This window comes from Megalobrama amblycephala, linkage group LG9 (genome assembly GCF_018812025.1).
Source record: "Megalobrama amblycephala isolate DHTTF-2021 linkage group LG9, ASM1881202v1, whole genome shotgun sequence".
In the NCBI taxonomy this organism is placed as follows: domain Eukaryota; kingdom Metazoa; phylum Chordata; class Actinopteri; order Cypriniformes; family Xenocyprididae; genus Megalobrama; species Megalobrama amblycephala.
The window spans coordinates 4352933-4363824 of NC_063052.1; the positions used below are offsets into that span (position 1 = coordinate 4352933).

Sequence of the window (10892 nt, forward strand, 5' to 3'; positions counted from 1 at the left end):
TGTGGAGAGGTTACACAAAAAGGGAAAGTAAAAGCAGAAATTGGCATGCGGGGTTATGTGACAAAGCGAAAGTGAAAGCCACGATCTGAGAGTAAATGTTGAAATCGTGATTCAAGGGATTCCCAGTGAATGTCATGGCAAAGAAAATCCCCTAGGTTTTTACCATGTGATATTTCGTCTGCAAACACAGGTGGGGCACGTATCTGCTATAGCATCATGAAGACGTGTGGGGACAGCAGGTGTTTTCCAGGGTCAGTGTCAATGCGGAACTAACATGACCAAATGCTGGTACAGTGACTAAAATACAAATATGTTCCTCTGAAGGGAAGTGAAGGGAATGTTTGATGGATTAAAGTCCCATGTTTTGGGACTTTACTGTTGGTGAAAAACCTGGCTTAAAGGGATAGTTCACCAAAAAAATATACAGTAGGCTACTGTGCAAAAGTCTTAGGTCACCACCAGCTTTGTTGTTTTAGCAATGTTTTAGTGACCATCCATTTTTATTTTTCCGTCTCTTTATTACACTACAAACAGAAAATACATAAATGTTTCTTAAGCAAAAATCTGTATTTAGTGTGACCTCCTGGACTTCTTCCATTTTCTCAAAAAAGAAACTCTGAGAAACTCTCAAGAAATAGTCATTTTCCGTTCCATTTAGGTTTAAGAGAGCCAGTTTCCTGCTATTGCTCAAGTGTAAGACGAGGTCAATAAATACTTACCACTTTAACCTATAAAAGCTCTTTTATTTTTTGCTTATATTCTAATAAAGAGACTGATAAATAATTATATGGTCATTATATAATTGCTAAAACAACATCTAATGGAGGCTTAAGACTTTTGCACAGTACTATATATTAGGAAATGTTCTTTCTTATGTTGAATACAAAAGGAGATATGAAAGAAAGAATGTTCATGCTGATCTTTACAAAAGGCTGTTAAGCTCCTATATATATATATATATATATAACTATAAAGCACTAAATATTCTGTAGTCATACTATAGTTTTGTGTGAGAAGCACGGCAAAATGTAAAAGAAAAAGCCATCATCATTTACTCACCCTCATGTCGTTTCAAGCCTGTATGCGTTTTTTCTGTAGAACACAAAACAGTTTTGAAGAATATTTTGATTTTGTTCATACAATGTAGGCCAATGGGGTCCAAAATGAACGAATGAACGAACAAACAAATACATACATACATACAAACTTTTGGAACGGCATGAGGGTAAGTAAATAATGACAAAAAAATTTTTTTTCCTTGCACTTCTGCATAATCAAATTAATTAAATTATGTTATTATTGTCACTCTTTACCTGATAAAATGATAAAAGATGTTTTAATTGCATCAAGACCTGAGAAGCTGCACGTATGGGAGGCATGCAGTTCGGTTCTCTAAACTTTGTTTCCAGACCAGATAGTTTATTATTGTGACAAGCCAGTCAGGCCTTATGCGAAACATCTAAGAAAACGTCCCAGAGCTGAGTGACCTTTGGGCCTTTTGACCCCTCCGCATACTAAGGCTCAAAGCTAAAGTCAAGATTATTTTCTTGCCTTCATCTTTGCCCGAGTTGAACATCTGTCTCTTAAAAAGCTATGCCATATGCTGCCATTGTCTCCGGAGATTCTTATCTCGTCTTACAGATCGATGACGACAGACAGATTAAAGCAGAAGTCATGTTTTGGATAATAGCAGTGTGCGTTTAATGAGCTAAAAGTCACCTCTGGTGTGGAAACACACGAAAATCTAAAAACTACTAGTATAGTACGGCACCAGTTCTGTTGTAATACAGAAATTTTCACAGCTGGCAAAACTATTTAGTCAAAGCTTTCGGTTATTAGGAAGAGGAAAAAGGAATGTTTGTGTAAAGTTGTCGATGTGTGAAACTGTATTGAGTGAGTAATTTGTGATACATCGATTTATTAAGCAATACAATGTTACATCTCTCTTTTTCTGTCTCTCTCTCTCTCCCTACCCTCCCCTCATCCCAGCTTGTGATGCTCATCAGTTGCCTTCTGAATGGAGAACAATAGGGCCTTTTGAGGATATAAATCTCACTCTGTGTTCAGGCATGAAATCTGGGCAACCAAACAAAAAGGGCCATTGAGTGTTGTGAAGAAAAAAACAAGAAAGAGATAAGATGCCCCACGTTGAGTATAGCAGAAACCAGTGAACTGCCCCTAGGCCATATCTTAAAGAGAGAGAGAGAGAGAGAGAGATATGCTATTAAGAATCAGAAATAGACAGAGTTTGGAGTGGGTCACGCACCTCCCCTTGATGTCCTCCCCCGTGCTCTCACTTCCATCAGGGGCGAAGTTTGCTCAGAGGACACTGGAGCAACAACATGTCCTGACTTCTCTTCCAGACAGCTGAGTTTAAAGTTTAAAAGTGCACTCCGTCTCAAAGCTTGCGCCTCTCACACCCTGAGGAGACCCTGAGTGCTGTGTCTTCTGCTGAGTCATGGAGTCTTGCCGGTGGTCCTACACAAAATAACATAACCTATATTATTATCATGGCTCAAACCGATCACACGCTAGAGCTCACATGCTCCTGAGAGCCTGCTGTTGTTTAGCCGATGTCGATGCGCGGCACACACAGACAAGTTTTCAGTTATCTGACCATCTATAGTTGCATCTCTCTCTGTGGATGGACTGATTCTATCTACAAGCTCTCCAATATCTAAATGAAGATTTTACAAATCCCAGATGCAGACACAAACTTTAAGCTCAGCTATGTGGACAGCAGGGCATAATATTCATTATTTATTTGTGATGATTTTGCTGCTAACATACCATGTATCAAAATTGTTTTTATTTAGCTATTAAGTTTCCTAAAGGCATTGTTATTTGACTAGTTTCAAGGTCCTTCCTTCCTTGTGACTCCCAAGAGTGAGAGGGCGTTCTGTAGGACCTCAGAATGAAACTTTAGAAGCAAAAACTGGTTTGATTCATTTCTATGAATTGATTCAAAACTCTGATAGAACAACAAACTGTCATCACTCAAGTATTTCACATCACCCTGTTCCATTGTTCATATTTTTAAAAATACAGTAAGTTTTTATTTTAAGAATGCATTAAGTTGCTTAAAGGTGACAGTTAATGCATTTATAATGTTACTAAAGTTTTCTCTTTCAAATAAATGCTATTCTTTTGAACTTTCTCTTCATCAAAGATAAAGATATATCACGGTTCCCATAAAAATATTAAGAAGCACAACTTTTCATCATTGATAATAATAAGAAATGGTTCTTGAGCACCAAATCAGCATATTACAATGATTTCTAAACGATCATGTGACACTGAAGACTGGAGTAATGGCTGCTGAAACCATACAAATTATATTAAAATGGCAGTTATTTTAATTTGTAATAATATTTTAACAATATTACTGTTTTTACTGGATTTTTGATCCAATAAATGCAGCCTTGGTGAGCATAAATCTTACACCCTAAACATTTGAAATGTAATATAGATTAACTGCTGTTCGTTATTCTGTTGGTGCATATAAATTAAAATAATGAAATCTAATTTTCCTTGTGGGTTTCCTTTACTGAAACCCAATATGGAAAACATGCCTTAATTGTACAGTAGTCAACATTTGAAGTGGATCAAAAAAGTTAATCAAAATTGTCTTAAGAACTAAGTTGTCCTAAGAGGAACTTTGATGAAAGGTTTTGATCCACTTCAAATGTTGACTACTATATTTTAGTACTTACATGAGATATTGCCTCTGAGATGGGCAGCACATCAGCTCAGAAGCCTCTTAAAGGCACCAAGGGGGATCTGGGTAACTCAAAGGAATGTGAACTCTGCTCACTTGACCTTAAGGTCACAGTGGTAACCACTGAGCCTACCAGAAAACTCTGCTTTGGTTGGGAACAATTCAATGAGACTTGAATGTGTCATTTATTCTTTCCTTGGCAGATTTCCCTGCACTGGACTCTGTAAAGTCAGCATCTAGTTTCAGTCGAGTCCATAATGCTGTAGGGTGACCAACCCCCACATTCACACCATCACTGTCCTCCTCTCTCACTCCCTGCTGTGGCCAAAACAGTCACAGAGCTGAACAGAATCAGTTCTCACCTGCCCTGCCCGGTCTGATGTCCCTATCATTGGCATATCAACACACCCATTGACATTCATGTGCGAGATGTTGCTCCTGCAGGAGCTATTTGTTGTCTGGCCATGCAGCTCCACAGGGATTAAAACACCAGGCCAAAGAAGACTCTCTGCTGGATGGAAGGTGTGAACTGCAGGCCTCACTGTGGAGGACGCTGGCCATTTACTCTTCCCTCCAACTTTCGAATGATCTGCCAACAATAAAGGCCTTTCAGCCATTAGGAAAGGGAAAAGCGAGAGTCTGACGCATGGATGATGAGGTGATGTGTCCTGACCCGTCATCAAGAAAATGAACCACATCACAAAAGCTCCGGGCACAAGAAAACTCCCCCCCTCCTCCTCCTCTTCACTCCATCACACCCAACCCCCAACTCTCTCCATGGAGAAAAAGAAGAGACTGTTTCAATATATGAGCTTATTCATTACATTCTCTCATCTGACACACACAAAAAAACGTATTCTGCTCAGTTCCCCCTCCCTGAGGTTCTGGACATTCTGAGAAAGTGGCAAGATGCAGATGCGGTGAAACATTCTTCATGAGCGTTTGCATGCCTTGCATTCCTCCACAAACAGTTTAGACTTTATGTCATTTGACAAGGCCGAAGAGAATAAACAAGAGGGCTACGTGAAGCAGAAAAAGACGGAAAAGGAGAATGAAAAAGATTTATATGTTGTATAACATATCTTAGGAAATCATTGGTGGCACTTTGAGAAGACCTGGTTATCAATATAAAACACTGCGAGAACCAATAAAACGGTGTTTCTCAACTGACGGATTGTAGCCCAAAATGGGTCACAGGTCTGTTCTCATGCTAAATGCATATAATAAAATCCAACTAACCATAAAATAGTATATAGATAGGATCATAAAATAAACCGACTTATCAACTTTTAAAAGGGAGGAGACATTTCTTGCCATATCTTTTCATAATGCCAAAGGTCATGAGTCCAATCAAACTTTATGGTAGTTTGGTGCATTTCATCTGTCACTTATTAATGTGGCTAATACTAAAACATGGTTTGGCCTATTTTTGTTTCATGTTACCACACTTTTGTTTATGCAAACTTATGCCTACACTGTAAAAAAATATTTTTATGATGCATTATCACAACATTTTTTCATTTGTCAAATCAACTTAGATAATTAATGTGGTTCAGATAACATAATATGTTGAGTTTCTGTTGATTAAACCAATCGCCTTTGTTGTATTAACTCAATTTCAATAAACTCAAAATTTTAAGGCAACCGGGTAACTTACTTTTTTAAGTTAAACCAACAATTCTTTTTTACAGTGATTAGTACATTTATTTATTGTTTGTCTATGCAAATAAATAAATACATTTCAACGTTTCAAGCAAAAATCATTTTTGTCATGCACCGATTTTTGATTCAACACTATAATGAGCTCATTTTTTAGTACCACGGGTATAAATATTGTGTTCATATTGCCATTATACACAATCTATAGGCTAATTAATAGAAAAATATATCCTCAAATCATATAAGCCAGAATGTAAAATATATAATATAGTAATCTAACTGTTAATTCAATTCTAGAGTGCACATGCATTCACTAATTACCATGAGCAGTTTAATGAAGCATACAGGTTGTTTATCAGAGTAGTGGGTAAAAGTATGCACTTATATTAATCATTAAATGGTACTGTTGTTTTGAGGACAGTGAGTCGAGTATATTGGACTACAGAGCACATTCACCACTGAATGTCATAAATGCTTTAGTTCTAGTGTGTAGCTCAATGGGTTCAATTAAACTGAAACCCCATTGCTCTCAGTAAGCAGAGAATTCAACAAGTCACCCTGTTGGTTCCCTCTTCTTTCTAGTCTAGTTTGATGCCATTTTCTATTTCCATGGACCTAAAGTCGAATCAAAGAGGTGGGACATGGAGGGTTCAATAAATGGGCGGGGCCGTGCTTCAGATTGGTTCGGGTTCCCGAGGCACGCCCATGGGCGGGGCTTTTGGTTATCTTGAAGCGCTGTGGAACTAGAACTGGTAGTAGTAGGTCGTCTTCGACGCTCACGGGTGGAAGAGAAGAGTGGATCATCTCAAGTTTTCCTTATAAAGGAAAAAAAAATCACCAACTTTCCTCGCGCCTTTGGATGCACGTTACGCCCGTTGGTCTGGATTAATTTTTCTTCCACTTACCTGAATTTGAGTTCTTTTTAATTTGCTTTAAAACCACATTAAGAATAATGGGATCCCAGGCATCAAAGGGAGGAGTGGCTGTGGAGGGGAAAGCCGCCGCTGCTGACCCGGCTGCCGTCAAGACTAACGGACAGGTAATTCATCTCCCCATCTGCGACACACCCACATCTGACCAACAAGTGCTTCTGAGAGAGTTGCAAAACCACCGTCAGCGATTTAAGCGCCACTCTTGAGTGTGACGAAAAAGACGGTGATTTTAATGGGAAAACAACGAAATAGAAGAAGTATATCATTCATTCGTTGTCTTATTTATCATTTTGTCTCGTGGCACGCGGGAAAACCGAACGGTTTCTTTCGAGAGAATCACATTAGGCTATTTAAACACGGTTTACTGTCTTGCGCTGAAAGCGTATTTTTATTTTCTACATGTTGACGATTTATTTCTGCCGTTAAAGTCCGTTTCTAGCGCTTGGAGACGGTCGGTGTTGTTGCCATGCGATCTCCATTAATGCCAGTGTAGGAGGATGCTGCACGTATTCACTATGCATGGGTTAACAGCAGGGGGTTGCGATCAATCTGGAAAATGTTGTTGTAATTGGTATTCGAGAATATAGTTTTGTTTTGTTTTCAATTCTTTTTATTTCAGTGTTTTATGTATTCTAATGGATACAAATTTATTTGTTTTTGTATTCGTTTATCATTTATGTTTTTTTTCCTCTTTTCAGTATAAAAACATTTAATTTCGTGAGGTTATGTCGGATTCTGCTTTATTTTTCTTTCTGTGAAGCGCATGGATTTGCAGACACACGGGCTTTAAAGTCTAGACATTGAGACGAGTCCACGGTTGGTCAAGCTTTTGAGGTTTTTTGTGACTAAACCGCTTTCTTATCAATGAGTGTGCTTATATTTTACGTTACTTTTTTAAATCGACGTTTGTAGTTATTCAATCGTCGATGGATAAATAGTGAATGAAGCTCAATGAAATTCTCCATCGTGCTTCGCTCGATCTCAGTCTTTTGTTCCAAAGCTGCCGTCTCGGTTCGCATTGTGTGTGTTCTGTATGGCTCTATCGCCCTCGCTCGGTGGTGTGCGGTACTGCAAGGCGTCACCTCGAAGACATGCATTATTTACGTGACGGGTCACTGATGTGTCCGTCGACGTTTGAAGGAATGCCCTGCTACATATGTGCATATAGTAGAGCCACACTGAATATTCAATCATATTGGTTTGTGTTGTATTAATTTTTAAATGTCAATTTTATTTTCCCAGGAGAACGGGCACGTTAAGACCAATGGCGACGTCTCTGCCAAGGCAGAGGGAGACGCCGCCACCACCAACGGTTCTGCGGAGGCAGCTAAGGAATCTGAGGCTGGAGCCGGCGATGCCATTGAGCCCGCGCCCGCTGCCGAGGGAGAGGCCGCCAAACCAGAGAGCGAGGCCACCAAGGAGACCCCCAAGAAGAAGAAGAAGAAGTTCTCCCTGAAGAACTCCTTCAAATTCAAGGGCATCTCGCTGAAGAAGAACAAGAAGAGCAATGAGGTGAAGGAAGAGGCCGCCGCCGCTGCTGCTCCAGCCACTGAAGAGAAGCCAGAGGAGAACGGGGCGGCCGCCGAGGAGAAGAAGGAGGAGGAAGCCAAGGCCGAGGAGACACCCGCCCCCGCCGAGACCCCCAAGGCCGAGGAAACCGCAGCCAAGGCTGAGGAGCCTGCTGCCCCCAAGGAAGAGGCTGCTGCACCTGCTGCAGAGCCCACAAAACCAACAGAGGAGACCAGCTCAACACCTGCACCATCCGAACAGAAGGAGTGATTGTACTTCACAAAGGACTTTGTGAACTGTTTTTCCAAGAAAAAATATATATTTATATATATGTGTATATGTATACATATGTATATATACATGGATATATGTATATGTATATATACACATGTATGTGAAAAAAAGACTCCTCGTGCCACTTTCTTCAAGATTAAAAACAAATGACAGACTAGATTCACTAGTTCACTTCCCTGATTATGGCTCAAAGATCTGGAATTCCGAGCGAAAGCCGAAACCTTTTGGAAGCAGGATGTCAGTGCAAGAGTGAGTTGAGGATGGGATCAAGGAGGAGCATCTTTCAAGCCCACCACCGAATAGATGCGACTATACTGATGAATTGTGCAAGATAAACATCACCACATATAATGACTGTTAAAAAAAAGGAAATCGAAAAAGACTTGCCAACTTTCTACATTCCTATATTTTAACCCAAATTTAAGTATTTTGTGGTGTATAGAGAACCATTTTAAATATCCAGAAGGCTTTGTCTCGTTTGTTTGAAATCGCATTTTAATTTTCATCTTGGCTTTAAAAAAACAAAAAAAAAAAACTAAATAAAAACACATTTGAGCTTGCTATGTTCACATTTGAAGTTTTAAAAGAAGCAGAGTTGTTATGTGTTAAATGTGAGCCTTGATCTGCTTTTTGGTCTCTGTAAATACATTTGACCAATTTTGTTCTTTATTTTGCTAATGTTTAAAGATGTTACTGGTTTTATTGTAAAGTTGATAATGGTAAATAAATGTTGGTTACCTAAAGATGTTCACTTTGTGTTTGTCCTTCTTCACAGTGGCTATTTTCCAAGGTAAAGCCCCAAAGAACATATTCACGTTTTACAAAAGTCACTCATGAGCCACTTTATCTACATTCAGACATGTAAAATTAATCCACTTGGGAAAACAGAAAACTTTCATACTGAATCATACTGACCATCGCATATTTACGACTAGCCAAAAACCACAATCAGTAATGTGGCCTTGTTTAAATACAGTATATGTAAAATCAATAAAAATGCCTTGATAAAAGACTGAGGTAACTCTGTGAAAGCCTTATTCCCTTCAAAAATGAGCAAATCTCACAGTTTAGTCAAATTATTTAATTAAATAATCAATAGTCTTTTGTATTTCATTACACGATTATGCTTCACATTTCATTCACGGTTCATTGACATAAGAACTACAGTTTTCAATAATTAATGGTGCCCAAATTAGCTGGTGAATTAATAACTGGCTCGTGGAAGATTTCTGTGAGGATGTGATGATAGACCGATTCATTTACAAATTTAGGCATGTAAATTCATGAGATAATTGCTTACTGTACTATTTTTCTCCTTTCCCGTCCTTGGATGAGTAACCGTCACATTGTAAATAAAATATACATATACGCATTATTTATTTATTTTATATTTTCCCCGTCTGTCTCTTTATGGTAATGACAACAGATTTATCGCTGGGGATTGGGGAATCAAATATAAACTTATGGCGCCATCGTGTGTTGGATTGAAGTATTGCACTCACCTTTGCAACAATTAACTAGTTTCATAGTGACCTATGGACTCAGTGCAAATGTTTAGAAATGATTATTGCACTTAGTGTTGGGTTTCTGAAACAGGCTGTTTTATTGCATCTCCATTCTGATTGAACAAACACTCCTGTTATATGTGTGTTAAAGCACAATCTCTTTGAATTGTGTCAAGCGGTCAGATTTAAGCATTGGATTAAAACATTTAACCATTGCTCTTCTTCGTTTTTTGGCACTTTTTCTTCTATATCTTCATTTTCTGTGTTAATAAGTTAATATGTTTATAGGCCTAAACATCATCTGGCAGAATAGAGAATATGCAGGAATATACTGGAATTATAGGGAAAGAAGGCATTATATATGATAGCAGTATCACACAGTATATCACTTTCTATAAAGCTTGGTGGAATGTGAGGATGGTAGTTATACTCAGATATAGTGGTAGGAACTGATTATATGTAACAGATTTTTTGAAAAATATTAGCCTGCTCTACATTTTAAAATGCTCATCAGATTATAGTTACTTTTTTATTGATTACATGATTGCATATTATTCACACAAACTTATTAATTTCAATTATTTGAATTATCAGTGAGTCATTTAAAGGTGATAGAGAGGATTTTTTCGTCGACTGAGAATCCAAAGACTGTTACTGAGTTTTTGAAATGAGCGCATGCGTAAGAACAACCCCCCTCCTTCACAGCTCATTTCAAAGGAACGCCTCCCAAAACTCGTGCACGAGTATTGGAACACGAGTGTTTATCACTGGCATTCGCTGTGTCATGTTTTTTGGATTCATTATGTCGGACTCACCGCAGGTAACTCATAATCTGCAGTTGTTATTCCTGTCTCCTGACAAAAACATTGCATGCGGCGCCTGTGAAGTGTGGAAAGTCACTGGAGCGCGCAGCCGCGCTCGTCTCTCACAAGGAACGTCACGGCAGTGATTGACAAGCCAGAGGGCCAATCGTTTACGCGATGATCGCGTAAACGATTGGCTGATGTTTTTAAGGCCCTACCTCGTGCACAGATGATGTATAATATTATTCCTTTCAGTGAACCTAATAAATAGTCTTTTATCAGTTAGTAAAGACAGTTTCAAGTAATATTGCAAAAATGTATAAAACAAAACATCCTCTTTAGCACCTTTAATCATGTATTCCTGCTATTGGAATATAGTAGGAATAGGCGTTTGTCTTTCAAACACATTAAAGTGCACAAAATGACACAAAAACGTCATTTAGGCCTGTGTAATCTACACATGCATGCCATA

The 10892-nt window shown here is 38.6% G+C and overlaps 1 protein-coding gene across 1 annotated transcript; it reads left to right on the forward strand.

Annotated features, from left to right (window-relative positions):
* Positions 1-6115: 6115 nt before the first annotated feature.
* On the forward strand, positions 6116-8853 carry marcksl1b (MARCKS-like 1b). The gene is made up of 2 exons (XM_048201248.1): positions 6116-6416; positions 7552-8853. Exons 1-2 carry the CDS (start codon positions 6330-6332, stop codon positions 8086-8088), a joined length of 624 nt encoding a protein of 207 aa, XP_048057205.1. The 5' UTR covers positions 6116-6329; the 3' UTR covers positions 8089-8853.
* Positions 8854-10892: the final 2039 nt, after the last annotated feature.

Excerpts from the sequence above, each read along its gene's own strand:
- marcksl1b (XM_048201248.1), top strand. The coding sequence starts at position 6,330 with ATGGGATCCCAGGCATCAAAGGGAGGAGTGGCTGTGGAGGGGAAAGCC. Across the intron at positions 6,417-7,551 it reads CCGTCAAGACTAACGGACAG|GAGAACGGGCACGTTAAGAC; the intron begins GTAATTCATCTC and ends TTATTTTCCCAG.